Genomic DNA, 20560 nt, shown 5'->3' on the forward strand with positions numbered 1-20560 from the left:
AATGTGATTTATATGTGGGAACACAGGGGGATAAATGTAAAACTGTTGCATTTATGTGTCGAGAGCAGCACACGAGTGACTCTTTGGTCTCTTGATACTCACAGTATACACAGTAGACTGTGTGTCCCTTTTGACTTGGCTGATTGGATTTAGCACTAAGCTGAAGGCTCTGCAGTAGCAATTCCAGGAGCCCCCCGTGGCTTGTGTGCCTGCAGTTTTCCTTTTTGTAGCTTCAACGCTCCATGCACAGTTTCCCTGGTCTGGTCCCCCATTTTCGTGTCATCATGGTTTTATTTACCTTTTCTTCTCTGAGCCACCAGTCCCTGCATAATCAGGGAAGGCACAAGATACTGTGGGTCTGTCCTCTGAGCTCAGTTTCCATCTTCAGGGGTTTGTGCGGGCAGGTATCCTGCAAGTTGTGGGTTCCTTGGGGGCAGGAGCTGTGCCCTGGCCATCGCCAGGGCCCTGGTGCCAGCAGTGCCCCTGTCCCAGAGTAAACACACAAGCACTGTCCGGTGACCTGAACCTAGAGGAGAGGTGGGGGAGGCTGGAATCCGTGGTGGGCAGGATGCTCAGTGGAGGGCAGTCCCAGCCAGCCCCTGCCTACTCCAAGATTGCAGGGCTCAGGTTGTGGATGGGGGCTTGTCAGCAGGGTGGGGACATGGCACTGGGATTACTGTTACCCAGAGAGGCCCACCTGGCTCTGGGGTGGATCCTGGGGCCACATCAATTATAACAAATGTTCCGCAGCAAAGCAAGGTGGTGGTTGGGGGGGCGGGGGGGATAGAACACAGGAATCCTGCATTTTATGCATGAGTGTTCTGTAATGGCTTTGTCTGGCACCCACGTGACCCAGGCTCCCAATGCACTGGGGGCTGTGGGTCCCTGGGTGGTGACCAGCTCCAGTCTTTCTCCCCTCTTAAATCCCATCTGGCTTGGTGACCCCATCCCAGCCCCATCTCCTGCAGAAGCGTCCCCTGACCTCCAGCTTCACTGATCTCACCGTCTTTCTACCTTCTTGGGCAAACAGTGGAAGATGCTGGGTTCTTGCTTCTCCAATAGGCCCCCACCCCCTGGAGGCAGGCATCCCGGCTCAGCTCTTCTCACAGCCGCCAGGGCACCCGGCACCCAGGAGGGCCTTGGTGAGTCCTGGAGATCCATCGGTTGGGTCGGATCAGTCAGGCCTCCGAGCTCAGGCAGACCCCTGGCACGTCAGTGGAGGTCTCAGCACACCAGGCCGCCAGGGTCTCAAAACCTCATCTCTCCAGCGTCCACCCATCGCCGCAGCCACGCAGAATGGCCTCCGCGTTCCCGAGGGGGTTTCTCGTCTCTGCTTTACTCGTTACTCGCGTGTTCAGTCTGTCTCCCGGAAGCACCCTCCCAGCATTCATTCATTCACTGACCCACAGTCACGGAGACCCGTCCTCATTCACTCATCCCTGCGCCCCTCAGCCGAGCCCCAGCGGACCCAGGGCAGCCAGTGTGGGGCCCGACATCAGGCACTGCAAGGCCACGTGCTGGTCTCGCAAACACTGCCCGCTCGGGGTGGGGAGATGAGAAGAAAGAAGTGAGGGGGGCCGGTCACGCCCCCCAGGGGAGCCCACCTCCCCAACCACGGGGACCCTGCCGGCCTAAAGGGCATCTTCATGCAAATTAAGAAAGGTAGGTTTTCAGGGTTAGATTAGGACAAGGTAGCCCCTGTGGGCTCTGCAGCCTCCTGGGGGCACAGCCCGGTAAGCAAGTGGAGCTTTGTGGGGGGAAAGGACTGGGTTTCAGCACCTCGCCCCGTCGGCGGCCCTGTGTGCCCGCCCCTAAGGGCATCAGCACCATGGCATGTGTCACCGGGTCCCCAGGACGGGCAGCTCTCCCAGCCGGTGCCCCCTGAGGCCGGTCTTGGTGTGGAGGCCCCCCCACCGGCCTGCGGTCCCGGTACCTCGCCCAGAGCCCACCCGGGGAGCGCCTGCACTGGGTCGTTAGTGTGCTTCAGTTGCCAAGAGAGGCAGGATGCTGTCAGCCGGTGAGGATGTGACCTTTGAAAATTTACAAGAGCTCAGGGTTTAAAAAGCTGCTGCGTTAATGATGCATCCCATTAGCATCTCATTAGCGGGCGCCGAGAAAGGCCTACGTGGCCTGATGGCAGCCAGAGAAGGGCCTCTGAGCGCCGGGCAGGAGGGCGCGCCCGTGGCCGGCAGAGGGCAGGAGCGCCGCTGAGACGCCTAATGTCTGGTGGCCTCGCGGTGTCCCAGCGAGGAGGGCCGGGGCCTCGGGCCTGCTGCCTCCTGGGCCCTGGGACCGAGTTCTCCTGGTTGGGTTCCACGACCTCCGTGTGCCGGCAGCTCCGTGTCAGGGGCACAGGGAAGCCAGGCCTTCGGGCGCCGGGGGAGTCGCAGCCCTTCGGGGACTCCAGGCGGTCGGGGGGAAAGGGAGGAGGCGGCAGCCACGTGGCTCCCCAGTAGCGTCCCTCGTTCGCTTTGGGCCCAGAGCCTTTTCGGGGGGCTGGGGGTGGGGGTAGGGGGTGGGCGCCAGCCAGGCCATGCGGGCACCATCACCAGCTCCTCGGGAGCCAGCCTGGGCGCCGGGGCACCTCTGCCAAGCGCTTGCACCCATTTCCATGGTTTTTCTGGAGGGAGTAGAGGAAGGAATGTTCGCTTCATTATTTTAATAAAATAAATAAAAGTCCTGAGATGCAAGTTGCTCACAGATTCAGAAGTCGCTCGCGATGAGTGGAATGTGTGTGGCCTTATTTTCCTTTCCTTCTCACAGCAGCACTGCTCTTTTGTACATAAGCGATCGCTTGTGCTATTCATGAAAAGCACGCCCAGACAGTAGGCCTGGGGTAACCACACTGGGGCCTCTGGACCATCCCTGGCCCCCAGGCCCGCCCCAGTGCAGCGAGCTCATTTCTGGAGTTTTCTGCCCTGTGAAGCTGTTTCTTGGGCCCTGCTGGGAACTGCTCGCGGGCAGGGCTGGGACTCAGTCCCCTCGTGTCCCCCAGTGCCTTGGGGAGCCCGACACCTGTTTGCTGTGGAGCAAACCAACTAGGGAGCAAACAAGCATCTGGGCAAGCTGGCATGAGGGTTTCGAAACCGAGGGACTGGGCTATGCTGCTGGTGAAGCATGCTATTTCCTGAATTCAGAAACTTCCCAATTTTAGGGCAAAAATTGGAGCTCCTGGAGTTTTAGAGCTGGGAACCTGGTTCCCCAGATTTGCAGGTGTGCATTCCGGAGGAGACCCCGGCGGTCTTCACGGAGGCAGTGGCTGCTGCAACGCCTCCTGCAACACCTCCCCCAGCCTGGGCGGTTCCAGCAGCGGCATGGCGCCAGGGGAGGAGCCCGAAAACCAAGGCAGCCTCCTGCCTGGGAGGCCTGAGGACACCCGGGCAGCAGAAAGGGGACCCGCAGCACCCCATATGGCAGGAGGAGTTCTGTGCTGTTGGGCGGGGGGGCTGTGGTAACTGGGGGCGGGTCCGAGTATTCAGCCGTCACCCTAAAGCAAGGCCCTGAATGGGATCTCATGGCCCTCCCCGCGCAGAGGCCTTTGCTTCTGGGGGCACAGCCTCTGTGTCTCCGGGCCTCCCTGCACCCCAGAAGGCCTGCAGATGCTGCCTCAGGCCTCAGATAGGGCTCAGGTCGGAAGCTGTCCTGAACAGGGGGAACAGGAGAACCACTCTACTCGACTCCCAGGCCACATCCCCAGCCACCCCCTCCTGCGCACCCCCCCCCCCCAGCACCCCGCGTCCCACAGACAGAACTGGGGCAGGGGCCTCGGATGAGCATGCTCGACTGGTGACTGTCCTTTCTCGGAGGTTGGCCCCGCCCCTCTGTGTCCAGCAGGCGGAGACACCGCGCCTAATGCCGTAGCTCAGCGCAGCCTGAGCCTGGCAGGAGGCTCCCAGCTCCCCCAGGCAGGCACTGCCACCAGCATTATGCCCCGGAGCCCCAGCAAGAGGCCCCTCCCCACTCAGACCCCTACCCCATGCCTGGTGCAGGACCAGGAAGGTCACACTTGTCATTAGGGGCAACGGCGGCCCTGCCTCCTGTCCCCGGGGTCCCCGCCTTCAGCTTCTGGGGACCCGCCTCCTGCCCCTGGGGACCCCTCCTGCTCCTGGGGACTCTGCCTCCTGCCCCCGGGGCTGAGGCTGGGTTCCACCAGGACTTAGGGCCGGCAGACCCCAGGCCCAAGGCTCCTCCCTGGAGTTGGGGGGGGGGGGCACAGACGCCCCTCGAGACACATTTGGCCGTCCCTGGTGGGCAGCCACCTTGGCACCCGCCCCACCTTCCCCTTCACCCAGGAGCCGTGGCCCCTCCTCCCAGCGGCCCACTCCCACCCCCACTACTCCCCCCCCCCGGGAGACTGCCCCATCGCCTCCCGTCCCTGCCTCTCCTACATGTCGAGTTTTGTTTGCTTTGCCTTTCACGTATCAGGCAGTAGGAGATAGTCCCGCAAACACCAAAATGACTGGACACCAGAGTGGCAGCTGCCCTGACCCCTCACCCGGGCTCTGCTCATGTCCCTCAGGAGGGGCAGTCGTCTGGGGTCCCGCCTGCCTGGGCAGCGCGGTGGGTGATGGGCTGCCATGTCATTAGGAATCGTTAGTAAGCAGGATTTGTAACGGCCTCGACTGTTCCCTCCGGGGCTCCGGAGACCTGTGCGGTCCCGGTGCGTTTCCCCTGCGGTCACTTTTCTCAGTACTCTAAAGGTCTCATAGCGCAGAGGGGCTCCGAGCCGAGGGTCCTGGAAGAAGTGCCCTGCCTGCCACCCTCCGTGCTGGGGCCTGGCTGCCCTGCCCCCCGCCCTCTGTGGATGGGACACTGGGGTCCTGCGTGGGGGCGGGACGGGCAGCGCCGAGGGAGCCACACCTGCCAGCAGCCACGGGCTGAGTGGGCGGTGGTCGTGTAGCTGTGGCTGATCGATGGCTCCGGGCTGGGGGCTGTCCCGCATCTTTCCCTTGGGGTCACTTGGGGGGGCGGGGGGAGGGGGACAGGGGTGGCCATTCCTGGCTGCTGGACCTAGCAGAGGTTGTGTGGCCCTGCGGTCCCCAGGCAGAGGGAGAACTGCTGGGGGTTGGCCCCAGGGGAGCTCCCCCCACCAGGCTGTGTTCACAACCCCTTCCCCTCTGCTTCCCCGCAGGCCCCCGGCATCTCCAAAGCGGACGGGCAGTCCCAGGGACTGGCACCCAGCATCCGGTGGGGACAGACGCCCGTCAATCAGTCCACACCCTGGGACACGGACGAGCCGCCTGCCAAGCAGATGCGGGAGAGCGACAACCCAGGTGTGTGCCTCTCAGCAGACAGACGGACGGACAGAGGCCCCCGCCCCCAGGGCTGGGGATGGGGGTGGCTGTGGGAGGCCTCCAGGGCACCCCCAGACCCTCCACGGCCCCAGGCGGGCTCGCTCCTCTCCTACTCCAGAAGGCACTGGGGGGGGGGGGGACAGCACCCTGTGACTTTGAATCTCCTTCCGCTTATCTCGAGTAATTAGCCACTCCTGGGGCTCCCATTTACAGCAGATCACTCCCCTTCCAGTGGGGTCTTGTCAAAGCAGGACGCCCCAGCACTGGGCCCGGGGTTCCCACCCCCAACTCCCCACACTTCCTGCTCCTTCTTCCCGTCTTTCTCCCGTTGCTCCCAGACTCCCAGAGCTCCCCCACGACTCACAGAAGATGGCTGCCCGCCTTCCACCTGAGCCCCTCGGATCCCTGGAGACCTCTCAGCAGCCCCCAGCCCTCATGCAGGACAAACACCCCAGCCGGAAGCCCCGGGGGGGGGGCTCTGGTCTCGGCTTCCCCTTCAAGTGCGACACCCAGACCCCGAGGCCACAGCCCCCCGCGGAGCCCAGCTCTGACCGCTGCCCCCTTAGGGTGCATCTGCGGCTCTGCAGTAGCACAGGCCGTCCCAGCGGCCCACACCCTGACTTGCCGTGACCTTGGGGAAGACTCCAAGGTGTCTTCCTCCTGACCCTTGGGGTCTCCTTGAGGCCAGCCTTCTCCGCAGACTTTTTCTCCACCCTCCCGCTGCTGGGTCCCCTGCAGACTCGGCGTGGCCTTTCCCCATCACATTGAAATCGTCGGTACAGAGGAAGGGCAGGACTTGTGGCACCTTGCAGGGGCCCTCCTTTTGGGTCGCCCCATGGCCACAGCTTGTCTCTAGAGGTGTCTGAGTCTGGCCACCTGTGCCCTGGACGTCTCATGCCGTAGCTCCCTGGCTAATCACAGAGGGAGCCGGGCCTGTCTTCAGGGTTCCTGGATTCACCCAAAGTGGCCACCGCCTCCTCCCCTTCAGGCTTGGCACAGTTCCCCTTTAGGGTCCCCATCCTAGAATCTTGTCACTGTAACAGGATCGCGGGGCCCTATGTTGCTGGCTTCTAGTGACTAACGCCCTCTCCATTCTCATGGTCGTGAGCGTTTGTCACAGGTTCGTTACATGCCTCGATCTGGCTGTCACTTCAATCCCCGCAGCACACCTGGGCGGTTGGTGTTTACTGTCCCCACCAGATGAGGAAACTGAGTCATGGAAGCCTGTGCTGCGGTCACTCAGCCCGTGATGGGCAGAGCAGGGCTCTGGGGCGGCCGACTCCCGGGACGCGCTGTCCTCCACCACTCCCTGCGCACGGCCAGCCCTCAGATAGCCTGCCCGTGGCTTCACAGCCTCCCGCCAGCTTGGCTCCTGCCCTGCCCTGCCTCACCCTCCAGCTGCTGGGCTCAGGGGTCCTCAGTGGACCCCTGACCCCTGCTCTCCTTCCTCAGTCTCTCACACAGGCATCACCAGCCTAGGCCCCGACCCGCCTTCCCTGTCACCCGCAGGTCAGCTTGAGTCACTTCCGTGGCAGCTCAGCGGAGGGGCCCCGGCCCTGCCCTGCTGACCTGGACGCAGCCGTGTGGGTCTGGTAGAAGACCTCAAGAGTCTTGCCCAGGCCCCTTGTTCAGCCAGAATCTCCTTGAGGGCTTGCATGGGCTTCCCCCATCTCCCCCCAGGGCTGGCCACGCGCAGTAGCTTCTGACAAAGCCCCCGACCCTCCAGGGCAGCCCCTGACCCCAACTCCCACGCCCACCTTCCCCACACCATGAGCACCCAGGCGCCCCGGGGCTCCCAACAAACCCGCCTCCCTCCAAGGGAGACTCTCCAAAAAGGGAGGAGCAGCGGGGGCTCAGGGAGAAGTTTCCACGTGCCCTGTATTCTTCTGGGGGGGTGGGGGGCGTATGTTTGCTTCAAATACGTTTGCTCATTGAACCTTTCCAGTAGCCCCTTGAGGCCGGGCGGGCTAGTTCCCTGGCACAGAGGAGAAGAGAGCTCGCCTGGGACCCTTAGCTAGTGAGCGGGACCAGAGACCCGAGGCCGGGTCCCTTGGCAGGTGTCTGCTCTGTTGCCCCTGCCCTTCTCCCTCCCAGGCAGGCCCTGCTCCCCCTCAGACCCCGCCTCTGCGTGTGCTGCCTCTGCACCCGCAGGCACCAGGTGGGTGTGCACTGCTGTGTGCCGCCTTGGGCCGGGTGGGCGTGCACTGCTGCGTGCCGCCCTGGGCCGGGTGGGTGTGCACCGCAGCGAGCCGCCCTGGGCCGGGTGGGTGTGCACCGCTGCGTGCCGCCCTGGGCCGGGTGGGTGTGCACCGCAGCGAGCCGCCCTGGGCCGGGTAGGTGTGCACCGCTGTGTGCCGCCTTGGGCCGGGTGGGTGTGCACCTCAGCGAGCCGCCCTGGGCCGGGTGGGTGTGCACCGCAGCGAGCCGCCCTGGGCCGGGTGGGCGTGCACCGCTGCATGCCGCCCTGGGCCGGGTGGGCGTGCACCGCTGCGTGCCGCCCTGGGCCGGGTGGGCGTGCACCGCTGCGTGCCGCCCTGGGCCGGGTGGGCGTGCACCGCTGCGTGCCGCCCTGGGCCGGGTGGGCGTGCACCGCTGCGTGCCGCCCTGGGCCGGGTGGGTGTGCACCGCTGCGTGCCGCCCTGGGCCGGGTGGGTGTGCACCGCAGCGAGCCGCCCTGGGCCGGGTGGGTGTGCACCGCTGCGTGCCGCCCTGGGCCGGGTGGGTGTGCACCGCTGCGTGCCGCCCTGGGCCGGGTGGGTGTGCACCGCTGCGTGCCGCCCTGGGCCGGGTGGGTGTGCACCGCTGCGTGCCGCCCTGGGCCGGGTGGGTGTGCACCGCAGCGAGCCGCCCTGGGCCGGGTGGGTGTGCACCGCTGTGTGCCGCCCTGGGCCGGGTGGGCATGCACCACAGCGAGCGGCAGGGGGTTGCTGGGCGGATCCGCGTGCCCGGCCACTGACATCTCTCCTGTCTCCCTTGCAGGCACAGGGCCATGGGTGACCACGGTGGCCGCCGGCAGCCAGCCCGCCCTGATCGCACACTCCTACGGAGTGGCCCAGCCTCCCACCTTCAGCACGGCGGTGAACGTCCAGGCCCCAGTCATCGGAGTCACCCCCTCTCTGCCTCCCCACGTGGGGCCCCAGCTCCCACTGATGCCGGGCCACTACTCGCTGCCCCAGCCGCCCTCACTGCCCCTGAGCGGTGTGGTGGTCAACATGCCTTCCCAGGCCCTCTACGCCAGCCCGCAACCCCTGGCTGTGTCCACGCTGCCCGGCGTGGGGCAGGTGGCCCGTCCGGGACCCGCCGCCGTGGGCAACGGCCACATGGCAGGGCCCCTGCTGCCTGCGCCGCCGCCAGCCCAGCCGTCTGCCACTGTCCCCAGCAGCGCCCCAGTCACCAATGGGCCCCCCGCCACCGACTCGGCCCACGGGCTGCAGATGCTGCGAACCATTGGTGTGGGGAAATATGAGTTCACCGACCCAGGGCACCCCAAAGGTAAGTCCTGCTGCTCCCCACCCCGGGCGCTTGCGTCTGTGGCTCTCATCGTGGCCACATCAGTGTGCTCTCAGCCGCTCCTCCCCTGGCCTTCTCAACCCCAAGCTGCAGTGGGGCCGAGACAGCCCAGCCTCGGACAGGAGGGCGAGGGGGTGCAGGGAGGGCAGGGAAGGGGGGCTGCGAGTTGCAGGAGGAGGGAGAGGGGAGAGCCTCCGAAGCCATTGCCCGTCCCCCTCCAGTCCAAGCCCTGAGCCAGCCTCACCTCTGACCCCCAAAGCCTGGCTGAGGCCAGCAGGAGAGGGCATCAGCAGCCTTCCTTGGGCTCCAGGGGCTGGTCCCCTTGGGGTGCATTTGGGGACCACCTCCATCTTCCATCCTGGAGGACAGTCAGAGCACACGAGGGAGAGGGGCCCAGCACACATTCCCAGTGCGTCCTAAGCAGAAGTGTGGGGCTCCGAAAAAGAAGGACCCCCCACCACCCCCCCGGTCTCCTGAGCTTCCAGCTGAGCCCCCCACACCCACCACCCAGGCCGAGAGGGTTTCCGTCCATTCCAGGGAGCTCAAGGCAGAGGACAGAGCTTGGGGACGGGGGCCCACCAGGCTGGCAGTTCTAGAGACGAGCCCCAGCCCAGGTAAAAGGCACCCTGAAATCAGGCTTGCTCTTGGAGTCTGTTGGAGGGATTTGCCCAGGTTGGAGCATGGGGGGAGGCAGGAGGCTTGGAATACAGGGCTCACAGGGTTCCCCATGTCCTAGGGCTGAGGCAGGCAGTGGCAGGAGGAAAGGAGGGCGGCGTGGGCATGGCGGGTGCTTGCCCTGCCGGGGTGCCCCATGTGGCCCTGGGCAGCGCGGCTCTCTCGCCGCCCTTTACCTGAAACCCATCTCGGGGAGCCCAGGCTGTGCTGGCCTCTCTTCCACCCACTCTCATGAATCTGTCTTTATCGTTTGGAGCAATTTTCGGGCCTTGTCAAACAGCCGAACCACAGCGCTCATGTCTGGATCTCTGTTGGTTTAATTCCCAATTTGACTGAGCCCTGACTGGCTTTGTTTTGGAAATCAGCACTCGTTTTAAATGACAAAATTATAGAAAATTACATCTAAATTCTGGTAAACTCTTGCTTTGTTTAAGATCTTTTTTAAAAAATTGACTAAATTGATCTTTTGTTTGAATTGTTTTGGTTAAGCTCCTTCTCCCTTTAGTTTAAAAAAAAATACTTGGAGTTTCTGAACCACCGCTCTGAAACATGGGGCAGTGGGGGTTCCGGCAAAGCTGGGGGTGGGTGGGCACTGGGTGGGTTTCCCTCTCCCCCCCAAGCCCCCAGGGATGGAGGCAGCATGTGGCTGGCCACGTTACAGGCAGGAACCTAGGAAGAGGATCTAGGGATCTCTCTGTGCCAAAAGGTGACTGCAGTCCCTGGATTTGGCAGTGGCACCCAGCTGGGACCCACCTCCCAGTCTGAACAGCCTTAGCTGCCAGACCCCCTAAGGTCAGGCAGACACAGGCAGTTGGGAGAGGCCAGGAGGGGTGATGGGGTAGGAGTGGGGAAGAGGGAGGGCCCCGTGGGTCTAATGGGGACAGGGCGAAGGCCAGGGATGGCTGGTCTAGGAAGGGGCCATGGTCTGAGCCCACCATATGGGTGTCCAGCTCCAGCCAGGGCCAGTGGTGACTGCCTGTCATGCCATTTCCGTGGCTTCCCAGCTAGACGGCTGGTTCCCTGGGAGTTACATTTTACTCCTGTCTCTGCTTATGGCCCTCAACGGCTGGTGCATCCCCCCATATCTGAGAAAAAGACGACGAAGCAAGCGCATGCAGATGCCTCAAAATGGAGCCTGGGTGGGGTGGGTTTGTGTGAGTGTGTATGTGTGTGTGTGTGTGTTTTAAGTAATTTCTCCCTTAAAAGCCTTTATTGCTGAAGCTATAATTTTGTCCGTCAGATCTAATGTCAAATAACTGCATTTTTTCTTAATAAGAAACCTGAATTGTAACCACATCTCTGAAACTTGCCGTGTTAGAGTAGCATTCCTGACACAGCCACGTGGTTGAATATGGGTCACTTTTTCATTTTGCCCTGAGGGACTTTACATCTCTGAAGCCCAATTGATTTCACGCCCGTAAAGGACAGACAGCTGGACGTGGAGATCTGTGCAAGGGCACTGACACACACCAAAAAAAAAAAACCAAAAAACAACTTTCCTTTTCTTCTCTTCTCCGTTTGAAATCTTGTCCAGCGTCCTAATAAGATCCGCCGTCGAAAGTGAGCCCGGAAATATAGCTCATTAAGTCCCGAGATTTTCCCCTACTATTATTTGCCATGACGGGCGGCCCCTCGCGGCTTGGGTAATTATGGAGAGGTCCCCTCCGCGAAGAGCGGGTCTCAGCGACAGAGAGGTGGGCCACTGGTATTTTTAGACTTCATTAGTGTCCTGATTTAAAATTTCACATTTTGTTTCTCATAATTATCTTCCAATCGGCTGAGCTGAAATTTAAGTTGGGGCTGTGAGTCAGCGTTCCCAAAAAAATAAGGGTGTTGGGACTTTAGTTTAAAACTTAACCAATTGCAGACCAAAGGTGGCATGGAAATGCTTTTTGATTTGCAGCTGGTCAAGCTGCTATCGGCTGTCTGTGAGGAGAGAAGCTGGCATGCAGTTCACTTTAATTAGCGTTAATTTAAATGCATTGAGCACATATAGATTTTTTTTGTCTTAAGAAACTTACAAGATGGATCTTTCTCTAAGAACAATTTGTGGGTGGAAGTCATCTGTAGGAATTTTTTTTGTAGATTGTATATTGAGAGGTAATTAAAAATAGATTCCGTGTGTGCAAAGTGATAAGGGAGGAAAAGAGAATTAATTCCATTTGGGTCCTGTAATGGGGCCCCTGCTACAGGGTGCTTTGCCGATGCATCGGACCACAGAGCTGCTCCGTGGTGGGGAAGTGTTGGCCAACCCCAGGCCCTGAAGACACTGAAATCTCGTGTCACCACAGTTGGCTCCGTACGAACCCAGCTGGCATCTCCGGCTAGGGCGCGCCCATCGGGGATGCAGGCGATTCGTGTGATTATTTCTATCCCCTGCCTCCTTTCAAAGAAGCGTTTTGGTGGCTTGGAGGATGCTTGGAGACCTTTTACAGCCCCCGCCTGGGCCAGTGGCGAGCTATTGTGTTGTCCCCTGCACGTCCCAGAGTCAGCCAGGCCGCACCTGCTCCCTCCAGGTTTGCTGAAGTGCGGAGATGCCTCTTTTAATGTTAGAGCTTGTCGGTCTTGGGCGAGGAGCCATGAGGGGCCATCCAAGGGGGCGTGGCCTCCCTGCCCAGGCCGGAGGGTCCTGGGTGCACTGTCCCTTGCTGAGGAACCCCCGCCTCCCTCCCGGTCCTGCCCTGGTCCCGCCCTCCAGGACCACCCTTCCCTCCCACCACATTCTGCATGGGTGGCAGCGGCTCCAGGCTCCGAGAGTGGCAGAGACAGGATCACCTAAGGCTACTGAGGCTTCGTGAATGAGACTGGATCTGGCTTTGCACTCCACTCCAGCTAGCTGTGTGGCTGAGCCTCCCTTTCCGGGTCTTTAAAATGGGATGGCGAGACCAACCCCACAGCACATAGGGGAGGGTGAAATGAGCTTGTGGACATGAAAGCACGCAGTGCTGTACCTGCTGAGAACCAAGGACTGCTACTGCTCTCCAGGTCTGGAGAGTTCACAACACGTGACGCTAATGGAGGGGTCAGAAGCCAGGGCCCCCTCCCCCATGCAGAAGAGACAGGAGGGCCCCAGGCTTGTCCATCCAGCTGGAGCCCCTGGTCAGGCCACATAGCAGGACCTCTAGTTCCCTGTCCCCAAAAGAGAGGCTGTGATCTGCAGCTTCCTGGCAGGGACTTGCGGGACTCCTCTCCCCAGCCGGGCAGCCCCCAACAACCCCATCTCTCCTTACACGTCCAGAGCATGCCCAGGGCACGAGCTTCTCTGAAACCTCAGTAAATCTTCGAGGAGAAGCTGGGAACGTCTGGGAAAGCAGTGTGCTCACAGCTTAGCCCAGAGGCACAAAATGTCGTCCCGACTAAAATCGTCTTCCCCTCAGCCCAGCTCTTCCTGTTGTCTCTGTCTCAGCACATGACATCACGAGTCCCCCCAGTAGTGCCCCATCCTTGAAATGGTGCTTTAGGAACTGGCTCTTGACTGCGCCCCCACTCCAAGTTTTGCCCCTCGGCCTCACCTGCACCCCATGGCCGCTCCAGGCCTGGGGTCAGCGCCCATCCAACTGTGCTCTGTGCCTTGGCCAAGGGGCTGCAGTGCACATTTTGGGAGATGCGCCTTTCTCCCAACTCAACTCTGAGCCCCCGGGCCAGGACAGGCCCCCGTCCCCGCTCCACCCCAGTCCCCAAGCCCAGGCCAATCTGCAAAAGATGTCTATGGAGGGTTTGGCGAATGAGGGCACAACGCAGCCGGCTGGGAATCACCCACCAAGATCTCGTGACGTCTTTCTGGCCAGATGACTCTTCCTTTCATGGGACGAAAGCAGGTGGGCCCTGAGAGGGCCCATGGGCCCCTCACCACACCACCGGCCGCCTGCACGCTGCCCAACGCGGCTGCACACCCGTGCCCATTGCAGAGTTCCTCCACCCCACGCACCTCCACCAGCCAGGAGCCCACAGGACCCACAAGCTCGCTTCCGTTGCTTCTCTGCACCGGGTGGAACAGAAGCCGCCTCTGTCGGTCATGAGGGTCGAGTTACTTTATGTGGCGCCTTCCGCCCAGCCCGTGGCTCATCACTGCAAAACCGTTTTACTGTCATTGCGTCCCTGCCAGGCCATAGCCAATCGCTCTGTGTCCGTGACCCTAAAAGGTAAGATGACAGGGTAATATGACAAAGGCAAAGACTAGTCTGCCTTCCGGGGTCTTAGGAGGTGGCATTACATTGGGACAATCAAAGCACCGAGCTCCTGGGGGTCCATTTATAACAGAAAATAAAAGTCACCTTCTCCCAGTGTGACACTTTGTAATTCTCCACCATTGCTGTGCCACCCAAAGAGGCAGCCTGCGGCTGTGGCCTTCGCCTGATCCCAGGAACCATCTGTCCTGGGAGGGCTCATGGCCAGCAGCACCCTGGGACAGTGGGTTTGGCATCAGGGGCTTGTCCTCCATGGCCGGGGCCACAGCTTGGGCAGATGGGACCGCGGCGCTGCCACGTGCCTCCCCTGCGGCACCAGACGGAGCCCAGAGTCCGGGACACGGCCAGGGCAGGAGCCCGGGACTGCATCCCACCGCTGGGGTAGAATTCCGCTAACCCAGTGGACTTGTGCTGCAAAACAGCGTCCCCAAGCCTTGGCCTCCTCGCTTGTGATACGGCGGTGACAGCTGCGCCCTCCACAACACCCCCCACCCAGGAAACTCCTCCCCCAGCCCTGCCTCGGACAGCACACTGTCCCCCCCAAGGCCCTGTCCTCCAGGGCTTCTTAATTACGAAGTGGAGGCTGTCCAGGGCTTAGTCCCACAGGTAATGCATCGTTTGACACAAGCACACCAGGCACAGGAGGCCGGAAACCGTGAGACGGTGCTGTCGGCGGGACAGGGTTCCAAGCCGGCCCCCCCAGCCTGTGGACGTCCCTCCCGGGCGCTGCTGCTCATGGGGCCCCGCAGGATGGCGTGTCTCGGGCCCACGGGCACAGAGCTCTGCACCACGTGTGGGAGCCGTGGGCTTTTCAGCCCGGAGCCCTGCTGGGCACCTCGAGGCTGTCAGCCAGGGACAGAGGAGACAGAGGCTGATGGGAAGGAGACGGCTGGCTGTTCAGATGGGAGCAGAGGGACGGAGCGTTTCCTTCCTTCCACAGGCCTTCCAGAAGTGGTACCGAACCGCAGCAGGGGCAGCACTGTAGGTTCCAGGTCAGTGACACTCAGAGGCCATGGAGTAGTGAGTCACATCACCTTTCCCTGCACTGCCACCAGCATTTATAGAGCACCTCATGTGTCTCGTATTAGGTACCTACTGTGTGCAGGGCCCACGCTTGACTCCTCCCCTGTGCCAGGCAGAAGATGCGAGAAGATAACGGCCGTCGTGCCAGGTCCAGGTCTCGGCTCCCCTGGACGTGGGGCAGGTGTAACCGGAGACGTCTGCCCTGGGCGAGCCTGTGCTCCTTTGGGCAGCAGGAGCTGGAGAAAGGAAGTCACCATGGCCTGGGGTGGGACAGCTAAGCTGGGTCTTTGAGGGTGGCTCAAATGAGAGACAGGAGGCAAGGCCAGGGCGGGTGGTCTACAAACGCCAGACGCTAGGGCAGCGTGCTGGGGTAAGTCCCAGCAACACCGAATTACGGTTTTTCAATAGATTCATCTGTGAGAGGATTGCACACACACGTGTGTGCACATGCACACACATCGACTCACAAGGCTCCCAGCGTCTGTTCTAATTTGAGACAGGTTCAGCTCGGGACAGCTTCAGCTGAAGGGCCCCAGGGGGGCCCCGTTCCCTGCAATCGGGGTGCATGAAGTCCAGGACACCTGTTGGGACCACTCCGTCAGCCTGGCCACATCCGTCAGCATATGGCAGGGCGGAGGACCACGGCCTTGGGGACAGGCCCCTGTATCGACCTCGGGGGCCATTCATGTGTGGCCAGTGAAGACACGTCCGGAAATTCTCTGTCAACCTCTTTCTCCTCCTTCTGGGACGGAGGTTCAAGGACACGTTTCCTGACGACTGGTCACCGCAGACGTCCCGGTACCTTTCCACTGAGTTCTTGAATTGTCTCCTTTTGAAGTCCAGGGGTCAGGAATGTCTCAGCCTAGCCTAAGCCCCTCCCAGCTGTGTCCTCCCAAGGAGCTAGCCACCTTTCTCTCTGTCGGAGAAAATCACTCCAAAGGGACCATCTACCGCCGTGCTTACCTCCCCCTTCCACGCCTCCCACCCCCCACCCCACTATAATAAATATTAGAGCAGGACAGCACCTTAGAAGTCATTTGGGGCGAAACCCTCATTTTATAGGTGGAGAGACTGAGGTTCAGAGGTGTCACCAAAATATCGCATTACCCCAAGAAACCGTCCCTAGAAAACTCCGTGCACCAGCCCCATTCCCTAGGGGTGAAATTACCTCATCTGCTGCCCCACGGGCCTCCACCTCGAAGTCTTCTCCCTGCCAAGTGGCGTAGCGTCGGGGCCCAGACTGTGCCATGGCCTCGTGCCTGGGGGCTGCACCCGCTTCAGCCCTGCCAAGGGCCAGCCCGGCAAGGTCCCTGCCATCGCAGCAGCTCGCCCCAGAGGGGGCAGCCCGGGCTCCCCGCAGCCACCCGAGGAGTGAGGAGGAGGAGCCAGAGGAGGGACCAGCACAAACACAGTGCTCGGAAAAGGGGGCCAGGCCATCCGGGCCCCGCGTGGGCAAGTGCGGGCACGGCCTGGGAGTGTGGCCGCCTAGGGGGGGGCATCGTCCAGAGAGGAGGGAAAGGTGACTTGGGGCTGGGGGCCTGACCCCATCTCTTCCCACCGTTAGAATGCCTGCTCAGCGCGCTCCCCTGGGAGAGCCCTGCCCTCCGGGTCCTGACAGATGCTGGAGCTTTATTTTTTAATATTTGTGGTTTGCATACACTGACCTCCTATCGCAGTTATTCCAGTAAACTGAGATGCATTTAGAGGGCGCGGCCCCTTCCCCGGGACGTGCCCATGAACGGCGGGCCCGGCAGCCCAGTTGGCACCACAGTGCCAGGCTCTCCATTCGAACCCAACACTACCTGTTGCCGGGGACCGCCAGGCAGGGCTCTCCAGGGTCCTGGTCCATCTGGCCAGCTGAACAGGCAGCCTTCAGAAATTCAGATTGAGCCAAAAATAATTCCTGTGTTTCAGTCTTTCCTGTACGTGGAGATTGTCATTACCTTCTTGGACTGAACAGCTTTTATGATCTAAGGTTTGGATGTTTTTTGTTCTGAGCGGTAACTCCAGGGTCCCGAATTTAATGCCACTCATCCCAGAAAGTGGAGCAGACCGTGGCTTTCCCTGGCCTGGCGGTAATGATGCCGCCCGAGGCAGACGGCTGGCCTGTTCCATTCCAGGGTTGGTGGCCATGCTGGCGGACGGAGACCCATACAACTGTCTTCCGGAAGGGCACGGAGTGGGCAGCGGGTGTTTATCATGGACCTGTCTGTCACCTTATATTCATCACCTGTTGACCCTGCATTTACGTGATCCCTGTGAGGCAGCTCTTATCCTCCATTTATAGGTGGGAACCAAGGCTTGGGTAAAACATTTGCCCAGGTAGAGTGGGAGCGGTCTCTGAAGTGCTTGCCTCCAGTGCCCCTGCTCACCACCCCACGCCTTACGCTTTCCCCTGTGGCCTGAGTTGTCCCTGGATGGGTTTGGGTGAAGAGTGGGTACAGCCCATAGTGGCTGCTTTTTGTCTCCCAGAGTCAAATGTCTGATATTTCTCAACGTAAATGTTTGATCCTTGGCATCTTTCCTCATCTCTAGAAGTGTGATGAAAGGATGGATGGGCGGGTGGGTGGTCTCGATTCCCAAAGTAAATCTGTGATGGACACAGGGCCCTGCGAGGAAGCTCCGGGCACTGGCCGGCATGGGGACCACTAGGGCCCTGGGAGTCTTTCCTGTCCCTCCATCCCTTGTACAAGGCACGACCAGCAGTCAAGTCAGTGGAGCTCGTCATCCCACACAGGAGCCAATTCCCTGCAAAGATGAAGTTGATGAGGACTACTACTTGAGCAAATGCCCTCTTACATGAATGAAATTCTTGAAATCTACCAAACAGCAGCGCATCCATTTAGAAGTAGTCATTGACACCTTCTGTCTCAGATGCCAAGAGATGAGGAGCCACCCATGCAGAGCTGGGGGCACTGGCTTCCCGCTGACACCCAGCACAGCCTTGGGCGCCTTGCATGCAACCAATGTCATGTCAGCCAGCCATCGCTGTCCTTTGCAAAGTCCCCAGATTGGCCATTGTGGCCATCGGGGCTGGACAACTCCATAGTGAACAACTGAAGGGAGAAAGTGATCCAACTGACCCACAGCTGCTGCATCCCAGCCACAGCCTTTAGAGCCAGCTTCAGGATTCCCTGGGAGAGGTGCCTGAGAACAGGCAGGCCTCCGGGATGTCAGAAACAGCCGCGGGGCAGAAGGAGTGGTGCTGGACTCAGGAAGGGTGAGCAGACGCAGTTTTCCAGAAGCCACGGAGCCCTGCTGAGCACTGCAGACTCGGGTCTGGCTGCAGACCAAGCAGAGGCGCCCGCGCCTGCGCCCGGGGCCCTGGCCTCCCTGGGTGCTGCACCAGTGCTTTGCGCCATTCCACTTTCCTTCCCAGTTAGCGCCAGTCACGGTTGCTTAAGAGTACAAAGTGGGTCTTGTTGTACCCACAGAACATCTGCTGAAGGCAAAACGGGTGTTTATAGCTCTTCACGTCAAAAGACTGGCTGTCTTATAAAAGGAAAGGGACCATCTGTCCCCTCTTCTGGACCCCAGCACCTCTTGGAAAAGATTTCCGTGCAGGAAGGCAGCGAGAAGGCCGCAGTGACTGGCTAGTGAAGTATTTTGGGACCGGAAAAGAGCGACGCCGAAGGAGGAGAAAGCCATGTGCCCGCCAGGGAAAGCAAGAGGAGACCGGCCATGGCCTGCTGGTGCTTCTGAAATGTTCCTGCTGGGTGGAGGTCCCGGCATGGAAGACTCCCTGGGAGGATCGAAAACAAGAGGGACGGCGGCGGGGGTGTGGGGGGTGGCGGGAGGCCCCAGGAGAAGGCCCGAGAAATACTAATGGCGGTGTGCTGCCCCTTGACGTCAGATGCCCTCTCTGCATTCGTCCACCCCCGCGGCTGGGCCTTTTACCTGCAGAGGCCTATATGTTGGGAACTGCCGTGGGCTGAGTCATTTCCCTCCAGCAGCTGATAACTGAAGATTTCCTCCAGAGCCTGCCAGGGGTCCGATCTGTCCTCCAGGCCTGGTTGGGATCTGTCCATCTTGAGCTCTTCCTTGTCAATATAGAAAAGCTGAGCAAGAGTCCAGGAGAGGCTGGGTAGGCATGGAGGGGGAGCTGAAGTTGGCTTGGGATAGGACTCCCGGAGAACAGGAATTTCCCACCTTCCTGGCCAGAGTGTCTGCTGGGCTGAGACGCCCCCAGAGGAGCTCTTCCTTCCCTGCTTCGCAGCGGTGGCCCTACTCATAGGTTCTGAAACTTCTCTCTCCTGCCTTCCTTCCCTGCCTGTGCGTGCATCTCACTCACTTGCAGAGGGAAAATTTGGAGTCTGCCAGAATCTAAGATTCCAGAGCTCCTTGGACCCAGGATTTAAGGCTTGTTTTGTTTCAAATCAAAACCTGCTGTTCTTTACAGCTTCTGCCTGGGTGGAAATAGGGGGAGGGGTGCAGGAGGTCAGCACCGTCTGAGGACACCCCTTCTTCTTCAGACAGGGCTCCTCTGCCAGCTCAATGGGGTGACCAGGCGAGAGCTCTGCGTCCGGCCTGGGGACACTCACAAGTTTTCATGCCCGTCCTTGTGAGTACTGAAGTCCCCCCACTTGGGGACATGCATTTAGATTCCGGGGACGAAGGCAGCTCCTGGCGTATTCAGGTTCTCAGAATCCTGAAAGGTCACTCTCCCTTTCGTTCTTGCCTCTTTCGCTTCTTTCCTGTTCTTAATGATTTATTTGGACTCCTACAAAAACAGAGAAGGCAAAGCTCACTCCTCCCATTGAAATAAAATGTTCTGCAGTCAAACCACACACCATAAAGAAATAACAGCAGTCTGCATATACTGCTAATGGGCATCTCTCAGCAATTCCCTGTCTCATAAGCTTTAAACACAGGCATTAGTATAAATATGCAGAGCTCCCCATTCGGGCAAATTACTCTGCATTTCTGAACAGAAGGAAGATTAACCATGTGCTGATATCTTCCAAGATACTCAGCAGAGCAGGGGAATTCCCTGGCCCCCCGGAGGGACGCTTGGGTCCCCCCAGAGGGATGCTTGGGGCCCCTAGAGACTTTGTACGGCCGCAGGGGGTCAGGGCTCTGAGGTCTCGCTGGCATGTCCCCCTGGAGGAGAGGCCAAGAACACTTTCCACCCCTGGGCTCCTGCTTTCTGTGCCTCTGGGCTCTGGCAGAGCTCGGAGCAGGGAGGTTGGTGCTGCCCCTTCCCTGGCCTCGCAGCTGTCCCCAGAAGCCCCTGGGGATGGCCCGGGTCTCTGAGCCAGGTGGCCTGGGAGGAGCCCCAAGAAGAGTTTTGGGGAGTTAGCTGGCAGGAAGCATCTAGCCCTCAGCCTCCAGCACCTGGTACAGTCTGCACCGGATACAGACTGCTCCCCTTCCCCGGCCCTCCTGCCCCCGCGCCCGTCCCCCCACCTGCTCACTCCCATTGGAGCCCCACAAACACATACTACAGCCCCCCAAGGCCAGCCCAGAGGTGAGGGTCTCCTCTGCCTCCATCTTCTGGGGCTCCACAGCCTGTGCATAGTGCCTGATCCCACCCCGAGAGGCAGGGCTTGTGAGGGAACCCCCCAAGACAGACCACTGAGACCTGGACCCCAGGGGGGCAGAGTTGCCCCGTAAGCACAGGTGGCTGGGTCTGGGGGTGACGGGGTCTCCCACCACCGACTGTGGATTAGAGGGGAGGCAGTTGAGGGGGAGGGCAGCCTGACCCTAGGGACCCCCTGCACCCCCCATTACCCTCTTTCCTCCTTTCAGGCTCTTTTCTGTGTGTTCAGCACAGGCCACCATGTCCCCTTCCTAAGACACGGCATTTGCTCCCCTAAGCAAAAGGCCCTTGTCCCCTGGACAGGAGAAGCACAAAGGACCAGGGGGTGTGGG

The 20560-nt window shown here is 60.5% G+C and overlaps 1 protein-coding gene across 1 annotated transcript in view; it reads left to right on the plus strand.

Moving 5' to 3' along the window:
• KLHL29 (kelch like family member 29) overlaps window positions 1–20560 on the plus strand; it is a 263233-nt gene that overhangs the window by 199963 nt on the left and 42710 nt on the right. Inside the window, exons 4-5 of the mRNA XM_077152213.1 lie at window positions 5132–5273; window positions 8274–8786. Coding sequence (XP_077008328.1) covers window positions 5132–5273; window positions 8274–8786 — 655 coding nt within the window. The remainder of the gene's footprint in view (window positions 1–5131; window positions 5274–8273; window positions 8787–20560) is intronic.

The sequence above is a fragment of the Tamandua tetradactyla genome, chromosome 3, assembly GCF_023851605.1.
Source record: "Tamandua tetradactyla isolate mTamTet1 chromosome 3, mTamTet1.pri, whole genome shotgun sequence".
NCBI classification, from domain to species: domain Eukaryota; kingdom Metazoa; phylum Chordata; class Mammalia; order Pilosa; family Myrmecophagidae; genus Tamandua; species Tamandua tetradactyla.